This window comes from Mastigoproctus giganteus, chromosome 2, assembly GCF_048544385.1.
Source record: "Mastigoproctus giganteus isolate SK-2022 chromosome 2, ASM4854438v1, whole genome shotgun sequence".
Classification (NCBI taxonomy): Eukaryota; Metazoa; Arthropoda; class Arachnida; order Uropygi; family Thelyphonidae; genus Mastigoproctus; species Mastigoproctus giganteus.
Window position 1 is genome coordinate 180,969,889 of NC_143576.1, and position 19,461 is coordinate 180,989,349.

The 19,461-nt window shown below is 36.6% G+C and overlaps 1 protein-coding gene across 1 annotated transcript in view; it reads right to left on the bottom strand.

Annotated features, from left to right (window-relative positions):
- LOC150089803 (uncharacterized) overlaps positions 1 to 19,174 on the bottom strand; it is a 39,679-nt gene extending 20,505 nt beyond the window's left edge. The window contains exons 1-2 of the mRNA XM_090368824.1: positions 19,079 to 19,174; positions 10,871 to 11,054 (exon numbers count right to left, since the gene is read on the bottom strand). Of these exons, the coding sequence (XP_090224950.1) occupies positions 10,871 to 10,961 (91 nt within the window). The 5' untranslated portion in view covers positions 10,962 to 11,054; positions 19,079 to 19,174. The remainder of the gene's footprint in view (positions 1 to 10,870; positions 11,055 to 19,078) is intronic.
- Between the last annotated feature and the right edge of the window lie 287 nt (positions 19,175 to 19,461).

The following is a 19,461-nucleotide window of genomic DNA, read 5'->3' on the forward strand; positions in this document are numbered from 1 at the left end:
TATATTTATAAGCGTAGTACTGTATGGATAGGTTAATCTATTTCATTAAATTAGGCCAAGTGCCAAACATGGTAACATATCATACGTGCTGCAAAGAGAAATAAATCTTATTAATAGATAAATCTCGTGAGTAAAGAGGGATGATTAAGGTGATAACTAGGGTGTCTAAGATATTAATTAAGGCAGAATGGGTGATTTATAATGAATGTTATTGAGATAAGAGGGTACCAGATGTAATACGTATTATGTGTTAGAGGCTAGAAACGAAGATTCTAAACGAGTAATAAGAGCTGAAATAAATATGATTGATGTAAGAGAAAGACAGAAAAACAAATTGGTAAGGTAAGAGAATGATTGTGTAATCATTGGGGAGTCAATTTTATGTAGAATACAACTGATACAAACTGATGTTAATAATTTGTATATTGAGAATAATTGAGGACACAGAGAGAGAGAGAGAGAGAGAGAGAGAGAGAGAGAAAGGGTCGTGTATTTTAGCATGGTTTACATATGTATATGAAAATTACGATGGTTGTATGTAATTATATTTCTTTTATGTAAATTCCCTATTTATGTAAATGTTGTTGTATCATCATTAAAGGTTTATAAATTTTTGTAAATCTGTGTGTGGCTTTAATGTTCTACTAACAACCACTTTACACATCCTAGTAATTGAAATTTGCTGAAATTTGTAGTCAGGTTTGCATATGTGGGGGTGTTAAAGACGTCAGTAGGGTGTTCAGAGAATTGAAAATTGCAAAAATTTTAGTTCAATTAATAAGAGAATTGCATATAATAAAATAATAAGAAAAAAAGATAAAAAGTAAATGATATAAATAAATTATTCCCCCATCCATAATTGTCGATAAGCCAGCCAGGATTAAAGCTGTTTTATAGTGCAGGAAGATAACAGGTGAGATGAGCCAGAATTAAAGCAGTTTGAAGTGTAGCAGAGCATTGAAGTATATATAGCAATAATTGGTTAAAATAAGGAGGATTCAGTACAGTCAGTTTCTTAAACTGTAAATTTCAGCTGGCGAGCCAGAAAATTATTAGTGGATTATTAAGAAATGATTAATTATGAAATAAGGATTGAATGTTTAAAATATTTATCAAATATCAAATGGATTATTGACTAGTGTTGATTTAAAGTCGATTATTGATTTACGGTCATTTTTGATTTATTCAGGGTGCAATTTATGGAGGTTGTAATTGATTAAACAGATAGATCATTAATTGAATATCAAGTATTAATTAATGAATTGTGTGCTAGTTAAACGGAAGGATTAATGGAAGTTGATTAAGATTGATTGATTAAGATTGATTGATTAATTGAGAAGTTGATTAAGATTGATTGATTAATTACAGTTTATTGTTGTGTGAATTGGAATAATTTGAATAATTAAAAGGCAAAAATATTAATTTTTTGAAAATCTATAGAGTAAACAATGCTTTTAACATCACAGATGGCTACAAGCGACATAGATCAGAGGGAGAGGGAGGAGCTCGGTGGAGTCAGGTGATAATGCACACTCAAGTATGGGAAAAAAATTTAAATTAAGTAAGAATCTGAAACTGTTTAGGGGCGAACCCACTGAAAGGGTAGAAAATTTCTTAACGAAGCTGGAAGCGGTAAAAGCGAATGAGGACTTAGAGGAGTAGAAATCGTAGCAATGGCTGAGTTTAAGATAGAGGGAGAAGCCCTAGCCAACCACCAGCAAACTACTTAAATGTCGGATATTGACTCTCTAATTAGTTGCATGCAAATGGGGAAGGAGCCTGTAGAGGAATTTCAAAGAAAGTTTGCAGAAGTAAAATTAGCTACTAAAGTAGAGAGAGAGGAAGTGCAGGCTTTGGACAAGGTACTGATTGGGCAGTTCATAACTAGTAAAGGATAAAACCGAAAGGAAGTCCTTCGATGTAGTCCATCTTCGTTTGCACATGCGCTAGAATTGGCACTGAATGAAGCACGATTAGACCAGTACTTCAAGAAAGAAGTGAGGAGGGACATATATCAAGTTTCCACAGAAAGTAAATGCCACCCACAGAAAGAAAGATTCGATGAGAGGGATAAGATTGAGAAACTCTCAAAACACATAAATAACATGGAAAGGAAAATGGAATGGATAATGGAAAGGCTCTCCTTAAGCAATGATGCTCAGGCCAATCGGCAAGAAACAAGCTTGGAAAGGCAAATAGCTGGGATAGAAATGAATTTGGAAAAATTGTTGTGAGAAATTAATAGTAAGAAGGATGTGAATGCTAGGGGGTGGAAGACAGTGTAACTCATGGGCTAGGGATGTACCAAAAAAAAAGCAGAATAGTACAGGAAATGGAAGGACAGAATAAAATGGATAGAACGGCAAAAGGCGAAAGGGGTGCTGTATGTGCGGGAGGAGCAATCACTGGGCTAGAGAATGCTGGTACGGAGATAGGCATCACGGGCACAGAAATAAATACTGCCATAACAAAGGCATAAATTAAAGGGAAACATATAAGTATCAATGCTCTGTACCTTAGGAGATTCATGAAAAATTCCTGTAATGAAAAGGGAAATCAATCAGGCCGGAGCTGGAGGAAGCATAGAAAAAAAAAAAAAAAGCAGTAAGCTTCAGAAAATATGGGCATATAGGTAGATTTTGCTGAACAGAGAGGGTGGATCTGGGAGTCAAGCATGAGATTTCTGACCCCAGAAGGTTATGGAAGCTGAAGAGAGGTCGATTTTATCCGTGGCGGTCAGATAACCTGAAATTCAGTCCAGGCAAGTGCAAGGATGGTCCCAATATGAGCGAGATCAAATATGAAAGGCCAGTATCTGATGGAAATGATAAGAGATCAGATACGGCAGTGGAAAGGTAAGGAAGCAAGTGGAAAGAAATCGGAGAAATTAATCCGAAGGGCCGCAGAAATGGACCAAGACGACGAAAAAGAAACAAAACGCTACACGTTGGAGCATTAGAACTAAGGGAGAAAGATAAGGGGAATACCGGAGAGAAAAGCCGTAAAGAGGAAGCAAATTGTGGTTATGAGAATGGCACCAATTTAAATGAAGTAACAGAAATTAAAAAGATAGAAATATTGTGGAAAGAGAGAACTGAGATTTCCAATCAGGAAGGGACCCATAAATAGGATACAGCAAAAGTATTTAGGAGGTTTATTATATAAGAATATGTGATAGGAATAGATTTAATTAGGACTAATATATATTTAGATTGTGTATATGTATATAGGTATATAGGGCTAAGCATTTAGATCATGGATTAGGATAGTTGGAAAGGAAAAAATAATTCTTGTAAGGAGTTAAGAAATTGATTTTTATGTAAAGAGAGAAGCACTCTTAGAAAATCAAAGAACACTAATTATAGGAGGCTACACTGGGGAGATCTCTGCGTTAGGGAATAGTTTTAGTAGAAGTCACTGTATATAGAGTGGATATGAATTATATGTGCGTATGTTGGATTTTTAGGAGATATAGGAGTATAGAGAAAAACATTTATACCTATATAATTTTTTTAGGGGAACGGTGACGATTGTAAGATATAGATCTTACAAATTCAAATAAGAATATATGTTTTTTTTTTGCTAAGAGTAAGGTTAAATTTTGAAGAACGCTAGATTTAGTAATGGACAGTTTTAAGCGTGAGAATTAAGACAGAAAAACAAATTGCTAAGGGAAGAGAATTAAGAATAGTAGCATAGGGGTAAACAAGTAATTCAAATAATACGCTAGAGTAAACAGGGGCAGCAGGACTAGGTAAAGAGGTGCCATTTGAGAACAGGCGTGAAGGGGTCGCTTAAGGAAGAACAATAGGACGTGAAATGGGATTATACGAACCGCCTCCTTTGATCTATGACACCGTTAGAACCAAAACAGGAAATGAGTGGACGTCCAGTGTTCGCATCAAAATAAAGCGGTGGAAGACTGACTGATATTTGGGTATTCAGATACATTTAGAGGAAAAGACATGAAACGAAAATGAGTGTTTTTGGAGGTTCCCGGTGGACTTGAAAGGGTTATGCTGCTTGTGGGAAATCGGAGTACCCCCAGCAGTGAACGCATGCCTGTAAGCCTCGAAAAAAACCGGGATGCCCCCAGCAGTGAACACATGTCTGTCAGCCTCGAAGGAAAACCAGAGAGTCCAGAACCGAAGTAAGCCTGCAGCCATGTAGGAAGCTTAAACTCATGGAAATCAGAAGTAGCGGAGATGTCGGAATTTTAAGTCTGTTACTTGTTTCTTTATTTAATCCTGAACTCAAGGACTCGTAACCTAGCTCTGTAACCCAATGAGTGATAGTCCTTGTAAAATAAAGGAGCATTTCTGTTGTTAGGGCTATGAATAAATGTAAGGGTGATTCAGGAGTAGTAAAGGGAAAGTAATAATATAAAGGAAGTAGCAAAGAAATTATATTTATAACGGTAGTACTGTAAGGATAGGTTAATCTATTTCATTAAATTAGGCCAAATGCCAAACAAGGTAACATATCATATGAGGTGCAAAGAGAAATAAATTTTATTAATAGAAAAATCTCATGAGTAAAGAAGGATGACTAAGGTAATAACTAGGGTGTCTAAGATATTAATTAAAGCAGAATGGGTTACATATAAGAAATGTTATTGAGATAAGTGGGTACCAGATGTAATACGTTTTATGTGTTAGAGGCTAGAAACAAAAATTCTAAATGAGTAATAAGAGGTGAAGTAAATGTCCTTGATATAAGAGAAAGACAGAAAAACAAATTGCTAAGGGAAGAGAACGACTGAGTAATCATTGTGGAGTCAATTTTAGGTAAAATACAACTGGTGCAAACTTATGTTAATAATTCGTATATTGATAATCATTGAGGACAGAGAGAGAGAGAAAAAAATAGTGTAGTGCATTGTAGCATGGTTTACATATTTATATCGGAATTGCGATTCTTGTACGTATTTTTTTGTAAATGCTGTACTTATGTAAATATTGTTTCATAATCCTTAAAGGTTTGTAAATTTTCGTAAATCAATGTGTGGCCTTAATGTTCTGCTAAGAACCACTTTACAAACCGCAGGATTTGGTAATTTGTAGTCAGGTTTGGGTATGTGGAGGTGTTAAAGACGTCAATAGGGTGTTCAGAGAATTGCAGATAGCAAAAATTTTAGTTATGTTTATAAGAGAATTGCAAATAAATAATAATAATAAATAACAATTCAACATCACATCCCCCCAACACAATATCATAGAACATATTCAAATTAACAGATTCAAACGTTTAATTTCAAACCTTTAAATGTTTAATTTAACAAATTAAATTTGAACAAATTCAAATGCTGTAATTTAAATGATATTATTATTCACTGGTATTGCAACAAAGGCAAGTTACAACCGCAAAATACTATAGAAAACTTTTGTAGAATAAGAGGGAGGTTTTCTTATAACACTTAATTAGATTGAGTTTAAAATTAACTATGCCTGCATTTTCATGAATATAGTCGTGAGATCTTCACTGTTCAAAACTGCTGGTCACTCATTCAAAATTCAGGCATTTATGTGAAAATATTATTACTCCTGACAGTGTAGCAACTTTGACAAAAAGCTCTCATACTGTTTACGAGTCTGATAGAAATAATATTACTAATGGATCGAAGATACGGTGCTAGAAAGCCAAACGTTTCTTCACCAGCAAAAAAATAAAAAAATAAAAATAAAAACACTACCAATTGTGTCTTTCCTATTCTCTAAGCTCTCAACTTCAATGCACATGGAGGCACTGAAATGACACAGCCTTATAATAATATATAATTAATAAACCTTTATATTTCGTTGTAATGGATATTTAGTTGTAATGTAAATAAGGTTAAAGTTGGAAGAAACCCTGGATTTGGAAATGGGAAAGCTGTAGACGAATATGTTAAATAGCGGCTAAATGGAAAAAAGTAATTTCGAGTAATACAGAGAGCAAATGGGGACAGCAGAACTAGGTGGCGGGTACCATTTTAGAACAGGTGTGAAAGGGTTGCTGAGAGCAAGAACAATAGGACCGTGAAACGGGGTGGGTTTACGAAGCCTTTCTTTTGATCTAAGCCACCGTTAGGAAGTAAACATGAAAGTAGTGGACGTCCAGTGTTCGCATCAAAACAAAACGGGGTAAGGGTGACTGAATTTTGGATAAGTTGGCCATGTTTAGAGAGAAAGTGTGAACACGAAAATGGGTGTTTTGGAGATTACGGGCAAACATCAAAGGGCCAGGTTGCCGTGTGAAAAAAAGAAAAAAAATTATAGAGAAGGGCTGGTTTGTGCGCTAGGGAGTATGCTGGGGTGAGGTGTTTCACAAATAGGAAGGAATTAAAAATTAAGCAGAGTATGAGAATTGGTAATAGACCCCTGTCCACTCTGTATCTGATTTCTCTGTGGGAAAGAGGACAAGTCGTGAGCTTGTAGGTTGCACTGGGAGTAGATTGTTTGCTGTTCACATCTCGTGGTAGTAAAATGAAAAATAGAAATAGGAAAAAACGTGAGAGAAACGGATAGTGAGGCGTAATAAACGCGAATAACTGCTGACTGAAAGTGATGATGGTTTTTTGGAGGTATGGAATAGTGGGAACATGTGCTAAGTGAGCCAAGAAGACTAAGAAAGCCTGGTCCGGCATCGGGAGGAAGTGATAATGGCCAGTTGTGTAGATAAGTGAGCCAAGAAGACAAAGAGAACCTGCACTTGTGTCAAGGATCAGGCTCGTTGAGAAATGGCTAGTTGTGCAGTTATATGAGAAAGAGAAAGGAAGCCTGGTCCGGCATTGGAAGGCAGTGTGCCCAACAAATGGAAGAAAGCCCGTCTGCCACGAAGGAAGCCTGAAGGCAAGTAAATTGTAAGTAGTGGCCATTCCGGAACGTAAGTCTCTTCCTGATTTTTTTTCTCGAATCCTAAACTGAAGGACTCATAATCTACCTCTGTAAGCAATTGTGTGATAGTCTTTTAAAAAAAGAACGTTCCCGTTGTTGTATTAGGCAAGTTAGTTAATAAGGTTAAGACAATTTGTTTTGAATGTTCGTGATAATGAAATACCGTAAGGGTAAATAAAATAAATTTTCTGTTTATACTCCGGGACGCCGAAACGGTCAGAGGAGTTCACAAGATAGGCAAAATACAAGAAACAGCACCATATTCAGCAGTCACGGGCTTGAACCCCGGTCAATCAAGGTACATGCACTTATGCATCTGCGCGCCTGCTCACTAGACTACCGCATACCTACAGTAGTAAAGCAGATGAGTAAGATTATAACTAGAGAGAAACCCTGATAAATGATAACTAGAGAGAAAACCTGTAAAAGAAATCTTATACAGCACCAGACATAAAAATGTCAACACTTCCTATTTCACCTGCCCATCCCCTCTCATAGTTTATCTAGTTCTTTCTTGAATTTATTCAAGCTACAATCTCTAAAATATCTGATGGAAGTTTGTTTAAACAATCAACCGCCACCTTGCTGAAGGCAAATTTCCGCACATCCGACCTGACCTGCAACCATCCTATCGCAATTTGAATTTATGCCCCCATCATGTGCGTAGTCTGAGCAAGAGGAAAGATTCCAATGCACCGAGCTCGCTAAATCCGTTAAAGGCCTTAAACATCTCAATCAGCACGCTTCTCGCCTAATCTCTAGACGCAGCAATTTGCAAAATTACTACCTCTAGAGATTAAGCGTCTGAAGCCTTTCCTGTTAAGAGCACCCTTTTCTTCGCTCACTATTCTTGTTGCTCTTCTGTGCACCTGTTTCAATACATTCACGATTTTCCTAAAATTATGCTTTTACACCCACATGCAGTATTCAAAATGTATCTTAAACGTTGCCTTATTCAATGAATATAACACCTTATTTTCCCTAATCGTAAAATTTTGTGTATCATTAACACACTAGAGCTGTCTCCTAACTGCCTGTCTGCACCGTTCAGAGAAAGAACTAAATGCCTGACTGCACAATTCACTCCCCTTCAGGCTCTTGCTCATTTTCACTACCCTGAGAGCAGTCCTACAGAGTTAGTACATTAATAGGGAATTGCTGCTTTCCATATGAACTACAACACTGTATTTGCCAATATTAAACTTCAATTGCTACTTCTCAGCTCATCTGCCTAATTTGTCTAGATCTTGCTACATTGCTGATTATTGAGATCAGCTACTGGACCGGCCTTAGCATTATTTGCAAACTTAGATATTATGGCTGCTATGCCTTCATCACTATCACTAACAAATATACCAGCAGTGAACCTGGGGAACTCCATTAACAACGTTAGGCCAAGAAGAGCAATGCTCACTGATAACCACTCTGTCTTCTACCATTCAATCATTCCTTTTCCATAACAGCAACTTGCCCTTAATTCCAAAAGGCTCCAATTTTTACAACAGTCTTTTATATACAAGAATATTATTATAAACCTTAAAAATCTTTGCCCCTACACAGCAGTTATCTAGTAGGGCATATACACTGCCCTACCATTAATGTCCGACACCCACCACTTCACGGATGGGAAAAAAGGTGCTATGCATGGAACAAGTCACAAAACCTGCTATAAATATGTAACACTGGTCTTCGAACACACAATTGCATAAATGTGCAAGCAAGATAACACGTTCAACAGAATTACCTCAACAGTTCAGCAGAATTGATCACCTCAACAAATGCTAGACGCCGATTAACACGGCGTAAGGAGCGCGAATCCTGGACTGTAGAGCTGTGGAAAACAATCCTACGGTTATATGAGTAGAGGTTCGCGCTCTACCAGTCTGGTGGCCGTTCTTGTGTGCGGCGAATGCAAGGACAACAGTTCCTTCCTGATGGTATCCTCACCACAATTCAGATTGGTGGAGGCAGTGTCATGGTATGGGTCCCCTTTCATGGTTTGGCTTGGGCTCATTTGTCGTTATCGATAAAACTATTAATGTTGTGCATTACAGGACCGCGTGGAAAATTATGCACTTGCAATCCCATGCCATGCTGCTCAGGTCGTAACGTAGTGGTGTTTGAGGAAATGGGTGTTGAAATGTTAGATTGGCCAGCCCAAAGTGCTGATCTGAACCCAGAGGCTGACTGACTATAAGCCTTACTGGTTAGGCTTTCATAGTTTGGCTTGGGCCCATTTTTGTTATCAACAAAACTGTTAATGAGCACAGCCTGGACATTTATGTATTTCCAACATTATGGCAATATTTTGGAGAAGATCCATACCTGTATGAACAAGATAATGGGCTGTGCCATATTGCTCAGATCCTTACAGCGTGTTTTGAGACATGAGTGTGAAAAGGTTGGATTGGCCAGCCCAGAGTATTAATGTGAACGCAGAGGCGGACTGGCCTCTGGGGAAACTCCGGAGACCGGACCCAATGGAGGCCAGTGTGATTTTAGCCATACACTCTAGTATGAGGACGCTACAAGTTTTCCCTTGTAAGAATTTTTGAATTTTTGTAAGAACCTTATCCCGCAACTTTTGGATGTATTGGATCGTGGGGTACGTGCACATCGAGGTCGCCCAAAGAACAAGTTGAGGTTGTGGCTGCGTTAAAGGCCGAGTGGAGAAATATATCACCTAACACTATAAAAAGCTGGTTGAGGGTATGCTACGAAGATTAAAGGCCGTCATAAAAGCAAAAGGGTTCATTACAAAATATTAAAAGGCAAAATAAAAGCTCTTTTTTGTCTAAAGGCAGGTGTCCTGACATTAATGGTAGGACAGTGTATATTCTAAATCATTATCTTGTTGATTGCTTTGTACGTTGAATTATATTCTCCCTGTCTCTCACTGGGTTGTTGGCCCTGTGAGTATTCTTTTTCAAGGCTTGAACAGCTTATCTATAACACTTTGGAAGGAGTTCTTTTAGGACTTTTTTTTTGCATATATGTAATTTTTTTCTTTTGTTAACAGATTTATCCTTATTGGTTTAAATCAGTTACAGTCATATATATTTAACAGTGGAGACCATTTTTTATTGATTCACCACTGACCAGCTTTATTAGTCCAATTTACCGATTAAATGGCTTTATGGCTTTGTGGATTTTGAAAGGAGGCAGTTCCCGACATGGCCGGTCGACTCAGTCCTCTCCAGACTCTATGCCTTACTCCCTTGCCAATGGATTTCGTGATCTCGAGTCGCAACTGTTTTCTCTCAGTATAAACTTCATGTAACTTAAGCTATAATTTAACAAAAAAAGCAACCAGTTGTTTACGTAGGGACTCAGATACTGCGGCTTTATTTTTAAATAAATAACTGATTTTCAGTTGTTTAATTTGCTTTTCTTTCTCTTTGTCAAGTTCTTGTAACAGAAATTACATCTTCGATAAATGTACAAGAAGGCAGACGCTTCCAAAAGACTCCTTTTTCATTTGAATGAAGCAGGAATCTTTTTAAGAATTTTTATCGTGTCCCGAAAAGTTAATAATAGAAAGAAGGGTATTAAAATATCTAAATAAATTGCAGGATTTTTAAATTATTCTTGAAAATATTAAAATAATTGAAAGCAACATTAATGTTCCAATTAAATTTATAAAAGATTTTGAGAAATTCTCAATAAATGCCAAAAACTGAACTGGTTTAAAATTAATGTGGCCAAATGTGAGCTATCAGGGATCGTGATGTACACGTGCTTTGATAAATTCTGAAAAATTAATGAAACGACGAACAATTGATTGACGAACAGGGAGGGCTTTCTGTACTATTGATAACTTGATCACATTTCTTATATCTCGATTCTTGGATTTTATGGAAATCTCATTTTACTTTGACGTATGATTTCTGTAGGATATATATCAATTTTTTCATTATTTATATTACGATTACTCCAAAACGATATTTGAAAGTGAAACTGTTTGTTTAATTTATGCAATTTTATATATTACTCACAACATCTAGCGCAATTCGTCAATAATTCAGCCTCGTAGACATCACAAAGTACCAAACCGAAGAGGACTGAAAATGAAAGTAACTTCAACATCTTCGCTTCAGCTGTCAGGAATCTTTCTCTCAATATGATTGCTTATTTAGAGAAATGAAAGCCTACTGGACTAATAAACAGACTGCCTTAATTCTGGAAAAAAAATGATAATTACGGTAACATATGATTAAATCATTTTTTAAAAATAATTCATATACAGCAAAGACTATTCTTTAGAATAACACTGTAGCTTAAGCACATAAAGTTTTAATATATCCTGTTTCCAGTGTACCTGTGGGTTCCATAGTTAATCGGTCTCTCCCGACGGTAGTTATATTGATTTTTATATGACAATCCGGTTTTTACTTTGTACTGGGTTCACTATGGTTATAGTACTTCGCAGCTTTAGCTGTTCTGGCAGCACGTGTTATTAATAATGCGACGATGCTAATGGTAAAAAGGCTAGTTTCGCTTAATGATAAATAATCTGCAAGAATAATCCTTAGGGGAATATTCTTGAGACTCTGTAGTTCTCAGGGATCTGCTCGTATCAATTACCAAGTAAATGTACTTAACAACAATTAATGTTGATTTATCATTTTAATGCCTCCTTATCATATGAGCTTAGTAGTATCAGATACTGGCCTAATATTTTTACACTACCCAACATAATTTTTACCTTCAGCAAATGAATGGTTGTTTCTGGTCAAGTTTTATATGTGTCAATACGCTACCTATTTTTGGCTTTAAAGAAACCCTGGAAAATCCAAATCTATCATCTTCTCACCTAGAGCAGAAGCAGACCTCAATCCAGCAGCTTCTCTACAGCACTCTATTGCTGGGCATGTTCACGTCGCCACTCATTCCGTAAAATTCTTAGGAGTGGTAATGAAAGAAACCTAACATATAAGGAACAAATCCAGCAATTGCGTTAAAGAGCATTACGGGTTTTCTGGTGTATGAAACTTTATCTCTATAGAGTGCACAACAAGGAAACGGTCAGAAAATTTCTCCTCTACTATTTTAGCTCTGTCATCAGTTATGGTATTGAAGTTTGGTCTGCTGCTCCTATATCCGGTCTAAAGACGCTCTGAGGTCTGGAATTCTGGGTCCTAAAGTGGGCCAACAATTGGGCTCACCTACCCTATACAACGTCAAAATCACAGCTGTGCAGAAATCTCAGATACACCCCAGCCCAACACCTGTCATATGCGAGGAAGCTCACAATGGCGCTTAATCTGTGCTCCGCTGCTCCTCTACTTCGTTAATATCTCGGAAATTGTAGGTTGCAAAATCCGTGGTAGAGCCCTCAGAAACCGTAGATTGCTCTGTTCTAACCTGCAGAAGCTCTGGACCTTCAAGTTGTACTTTCCGAACAGCATCATCGGCGCGCTGAACTCCGCAAACATTGATTGGATGTGTGGTCCAGAGATTCTGCCTACAGAAGGAAAAAGCGCAAATCCATAGTCAAGTGCATTCGGTATTCTTGCAATTGTCAGCGGAATAACTCCCAGTGAAAATTTCGGGACTATCTCAATGTGTTGCAGCTTGTATATAATAACTGTAAATTCTATATAATGCAATATAAGCTTGTATAATCAGTCTATTATAATAACCATAAAATCTATTTAGTCCAATATTAGCTGTGTATATTGCACTGCTATGTATTTTATGTATTTGCTGTGTACACACTTAGTTTTTATATACTGAACGTAATGTGTCCAGTTAATTGTAAGATTCCTCTGGTTACCTGTAGCGGGAATCGTGTCCTAAATTTCTATGAATAACGAAATTTATTATTATTATTATTATTTTTGGATTTGAACATGCTTATGGATATAATTATGGATTTGAACATACCTTATTTTGAACAACAAGGTAACAAATGATGGAGGGAGACAGAACAGTAAGCTCCTGCTTAGATCATCTTATAACAAATATTAAGTTGAAGTAGGCAAATCCCAACATTCTACTAACTCAACTTTCAGATCTTAAAACATGCATACTATTAACAGATATGTACTCAAAACAACGCCTACGTCAACATAAAAAGTTAACAAATGTTGCGAAAAACAAATATTTATCAACAGGCAAGCTGAAACACAACACACAAAACATGTTACGACAAGAGCAAGCATCATACACAACAAATGTAAATGTCTTTTCAAGTCAAATAATACAAATGATAAAGAATTCGAGGATTAATTCGGAGAGAAAAATAAATCTCTCTGCGTGCAACACAAATTCTAGGAGTAGCAGGATTAAACATAAGAAACCCGGATGACAAGAGAAATAGAAGAATTAATGGTACAAAGAGATAAATAGTTCAGACAGTATAGAAATTGTCCATTAAAGATAGAACATTATCACAATTATAAAACAATTAGAAAAAATTGACAGGTTTGATTAGAAAATAAAAAACACTTACTACAAACAGCTGTTTATGGAAAAACAGATAACACAAAAGGATAAATGGAGCGTTATAAATAACCTGCTAAGTACAAGGAAGAAAAAGTCAACGGAAAATCAAATCAAAACATTATTAGAACAGGTATGTGGCACAAATAAACATTATGAGGCTGCAAACAGATTTTCCAAAGCTGTATTAGAGCTCAGCAGATACAATATACACTATTTCCAAGACTCCCTTGCTCAAAAAGATAATCTTCCTCAGGTAGTGAACTCCTGTGTAATCTTTGCTCCACAGTACAAGGAGATTCTCAAGATCATAGAACAGTTAAAGAACAAGAAATCTTACGGATTTGACTGTATTACAGTAACCGAAGTAAAGAGAAATAAAGAGCAGTTCACTGTTCTCTTTGTGGAGCTTATAGCACGAATGTTAGAATCGGGAAATTATCCTACAAATGTACTTTCCTTTAAAATACTCCCTATATATAAAATGGACAACCTGATGACTTTTGTAATTATAGACCAATTGCAATTCAGTCGGTTATAAATAAAATAATAGAAAATTATACATTTACCCATATAAGTAAATATCTACAAGAATATGGAATGTTAAATAACTCTCTATTCTCATATCAGAAGGGCGAGAGCACACAGACATTATTAGAGAATTTAATAGACTCTCTAAACTTACATTTAAACAACAATAACTTCATAATGATCTTATTTATAGATTTTACCAAGCATATGACTTAATTGATATCTCAATCTTGAAACAGAAATTACTGAAATATGGTATAAGGGGAACAGTCAATCAACTCTTAACATCTTATTTAACCAAATCAAAAATAAAAGTTGAAGTAGAAAATGCAAAGGGAAAATCATACAATGTAAAGAGAGGAGTACCCCAGGTCACTCATGCTGGGCCAATCACCTTCAACATCTTTATAAATTACATATTCGAAGTAATAAAGAACTCCTTTATAAAAATTTATGCACATGATATAATCTTATATACAATTGGAAAGAACCTGACAAAAATGGCAAAAGATTTGCAGCAGAATTAGCACTCAGCTTTGAAAAGACAAATTTTTGGTAATTAAACCTCCTCATCAAACCTTGGACATTCATTCCTCTATTAAATTAATTACATAAACATGAATGCCTACATGATCAGAATTTCCAGAATTGCAAATGTCTAACTGTGGAAGGAGTTTCAAATCATTGTTACCTTGGGTTATGGATTGGCTACAGTCTAAGGTGTGCAATGCATATAACTGTACAAAAAATCTGTACAAAAAAATGACATTTTTTGTGTACTTTGTTTACTACATTTAGAATAAGTTAAATCTTAGAACAAAAGTTACGTTATATTATGCATTAGTGGACTCCCTACTCAATTATTTAGTAAATGAATGGACTCGAGCAAATTTAACTGAAATAAGAATAATAAACAACTTAATTAACAGGATTTTGAAACATTTAATGGGGAAAAACACTTGGAATGACCTGAATAAGAGAAGGCAATTTTTGTTAAAATACAAAATACTGCATCCAGTTAAAAAACTGAAGTTAAATTTATTCTTGAAAAATTTTAACACTATTTATGAAGAATCAAATTTGCAATCGAATGGCACACTTAATTTATGGAACACAAAAGCAATTACTTTGCCTCACCCTAGGGTACTAAACAGATTTGGAGATAGGCACACAATGAATATAATAAACAACTTGCTGGCTAGTGTTGATTTGAGGCTCAGGAGAAGTTATCCCATCTCCAAATTAAAATTACTAATAAGAAAATTTTTGATACTCAATGATACAGTGGATTAAAATTGCGATACAGATAAATTACGATCTCAGTTTACAGTGTGGAATGTATTATTAGTAGTGATATCATTGTTTTTTTCTGATAGAAACAATTTGTATAAAAAAAACTGTTGTAAATGAAGAATTTCAACTTTTCAAGAAATTCACTGTTTTTAACAAGTTCATTTATTGTAAACATATTCTCTTGATAAATAAATTGTATTGATATTGTTATTATATAGAGAATAGAGAATTTAAAATTAATCATAAAATTTCCTATCACGTATCAGTGTTAAGATATAGACAGAAAACTGGATTTTGTACAAATATATCATTGCTGTTTGAAATACAATTTTTAAACTTATTAATTTTTGGTGGTTTTGTTTATTCGGCTAAAAGTTAAGCAAGTACAACATTGCTGTTCTTGCAATATAGTATATTTTCACATTGATGCACTTTTCCACACAAGTCAGTATTTTTATCAATTTTATTACACCATTCAACTGTTCCATTTATAGTGTATGATAAACTACGCTACAAGAATTCCCCTTCTGTTCAAATTTCCCAATTGCTTTTACTGTTTTTAGGTTAATGCATTAATGAATGGTTAAAATGGAGAAGACAAAGCACAGAACTTGCTTCAATCACTCAGACAACGTCTGCTATGTTTGTAGATACTTAACCACAAAAACTCAGAGGAAGAAAATATACAATGTCACAAAAGTTGCATATCCATTGTACTTCGGCTGCAAGTTCGATGACCAAGAAAATTATCTGCTCCATATACCTGTTGGATTACTTGTACAACGAACATAATGTTGTGGTTATAAGGAAAGCTGAGAGCAATTTTTGCTGTCCCTATGGTGTGGCGCGAGCTCAAGAATCATTTCGACGACTGCTATTTCAAATGCATGACAAAAATAATGGTATTCCCAGAAAGAGCAAGCACTGCTCAAATATCCAAATATCCCATCAGCAATGAGGCCAGTGCCACACGGTAAAGAACTGCCAGTACTTTTGCCACCAAAATCTTCAGTGAATTGAAGTAGGGATGATGGTACAGAACACACCCTTTGTAAGGCTCTATTATCCGTAGCCAAACGACAAATTGTGCCTCCCCGCAGGAGATTGTCTAACATTCCCTGCCCGTACTAGTTAAAAACCTTACAATAGTAGCCGGGGCCTTCCCACGGTCTCTTAGGCCTCCTTCATCTTGGCGAACCCGGCAGTACGGTAGATTCCTCACTAATCTGTTATTATGTGAAACTTCCCTTAACCTGTGTAAAAGGAACACTTCTTCTTGTGGACTGACAGACATGGATCGCAGCCAGAAATGCCTGGCTTGTAGCCGTGAACGGTATTATGTACGTCATGTGCGTTATGTATGCAATAAAGAGTTCTCTTTTTTTCTTCTAAATATTATACTCTGTTTTAACTTAAGTTGACACGACTGAGAAAGATGCTAAGTCTCCTCGCAAAAAAATGGCATAATGTGTTAATACGCCTACTTCCAGCTACTCCATATCACCATCTGTTTTTTTTCCAATAAAACAAAAATATAAATTTAAAAATATGTATCAATATTTTTAACTGATTCATTTATTCATATCTATGTAGGTATTCATAATATTTTGCCTAACACTACTCTGAAGCCGACCAGGCTAGCCAGGAGGGTAAAGTGCCTGCCTAGCACCCAAAGGTGGCGGGTTCGAATCCCGCCTCGGACTTGGATCAAAGTACTGCAAAAAACCTTGGGAGGTGCATTATGGCCACAGAAGCTGATGCACCAAGAAAAAAATATATATATTTTGGAACGGTTTCCAAAGTTTATTTCTGAGAAACAGAGATTTTTTAGATTCCAATGTTGGCGGTAAACCTTCACAAGTTGTCATCCATATTAAAAAATGCTCTCTGTCGGACACAAAGAAAAAGCAATCGGTCACCAGAATTTACATACGAGGGAAATATGGTAATAGGATTGCAGAAAAAGTACGCCTACTGAACCACCTACTGCAGGAGTGGCAAAACTGATGGACCGTTACCGCCAAAGGAGAGATGACTAGCAAGTTTTTTTTTTTTTAACAGACAAATAGAGTATACCTGAAATCACCATCATGATACTTCCCTGGACTTCATACAACGTAATTAATAAGATGGCACGGCCCCTTCAATGCTAAGCTCGCTGGCTTCAGACTCACAGAAAACCCATACTGTACTTGTGAAGAGATAGAAGACTGGAACCATCTTATGTTTGACTGTCCCATCTACGAAGACTTAAGATGCATTCTGATCACAAAAGTGAGATATCTTCGAAGAGGTCAAGAATTTCTCATCCTTGAAAGGGAAGAAGATTATAAAGCACTATCACGATTCGCACAGGACCTCTTCGCGAGAAGAAGAGCGCAAATTGCCATGCACTGAGGAAAAGAGAAAATGCTACCCGACTATGGCCAACGACAAAGCATATCACCAACCAGGAGAAGTCCTGGTTGGTGATATGCTTTGTCTTCACCAACCAGGATTTCTCCTCCTTCAAACGGAAAAAAGATTATAACCAAAAACTTGATGACCAGTTGCAAGCGCAACTTCAACAAACTGAATTGCAAGGACGAGACTTGTCCCAGGAATCCACAACTCTAGAAGTTAATGTGTCTTTAGAAGAACTAGAACTTAAATAGAAGACCTACCATGGACTTCACTTTACCAAGTCTAGTAGACTGACTCTACTAGACTTGACCTCATTGCAGCTCTGCTGCCAACGCCACAGCAGATCCTGTACCGTTCCACGGTACATTCCTTCCACTTCCCTCGGGACGGAAGGAGATGGTTTCACTCTCTCTCTTCCCCTCCTCACCCTCCTTTTCCTCCTGGTGGAACATGGGCTTGCCCCACTGAACACAGTGGTCACCTCCTCCATCGATCCCTTATTTCCTATTTCCTCTCCCCAACCTTCATTCTCTCCCCTACTCCGTTCACTTTCAGAGTGTAACACCACACAGTCTAAATTTAAATTTAAAATTTTTACCTAGGGTCGCCTCACCTATTGACTCCATACTTCTGACTTCCCCCCTGTCTTCAGTCTGCTTGCCTACTCTGCCTAAGAAGCAGCGAACGCGCCACACAATATCAAAATTTTAAAAAAAATTCAAAATTCCAACTGAATACAAAAATTCCTCTCGGACTAACATTTCAGCGACTCCTTCCTAATACTAGCCACTGAAATCTCAGGAAATTAGGTGGCAGAACCTGCCAGAGTGAAAACATAAAATTACTTGGTACCTGGTCTGTCTCCAGGAGGCATAATATGGACACCCCAGGGGTCTAGCGTCTAAATGGCCAGATAAACAACGAAACACAACATTAAACTTACAAAATCCATACACCTTTAAATCTCTGGCCTTCCCAGTGAATACAATGAAAGCAACGCCGAGATGGGGTAAACCCCTGGTGCCGTTAGACAAGAATACACTATACTAACACTAACAATATATCAGAGCAATATAAAAAAAAAAAGTAAATTGCAGCCATTATCAACCCACTGCAGGATGGAAGCCTCCTCAACAATTCATGCTGAGGGAAATGGACCATAATCTGCCACGCTGGTCCAGTGCGGGTTGGCAGATCGACCGTATTCAGCAGTCAGGGGCTTGAACCCCGGTCTACTCAAAGAGCGTGTGCTACTGCACTCCCGCTCCTGACCACTCGGCTACGGAGGCCTACGGCTACGGAGCAATATACACTACCATTACAATACCAGAGCAACTCGCAACGATAAATCTCTCTAAAAAACTCAATTTCGGCTTAGCTTTAGTGAAAATTTAGTATTAAGCAACCCAGTAATTTTTCAAATAGGCGAAATCATCAGTTTAATTATAAAATATAATAATAATTTTAAGGATAAAAATCTATTTGAAAAGGAATAAACTAATTTTTTTTAAAAGAAGGGAACTGCAACTTACGTGTTAGCCTTTCTCTGTAAGCTAATAGACGTTCCGAAAATCGAGACTTATAAGCTATGGACAAACTACAGAACTTACTTTCCTATTCTACGGTTCATTCTACGAACATTCAGGAACCGACACAATATATAAAGCATCACTTTATGTAAATCTTTCATATCAAAATGACAAACCCTTTTGTGAAATTTTTACTGAATATTCATAACAGACTCATCAGATCAGTTGCTTCCGACGTGTCAAATAAACAGAACACATTCTGATTACGAAAGCATCTGAATACTAAGCACGTCATATACACGTTTGGAAATTATAATTCGTTGTTTACCGATACGATATTACAAAATGAATGTTTTTAAACTTGGACCATTTCTGATTGCATGAAA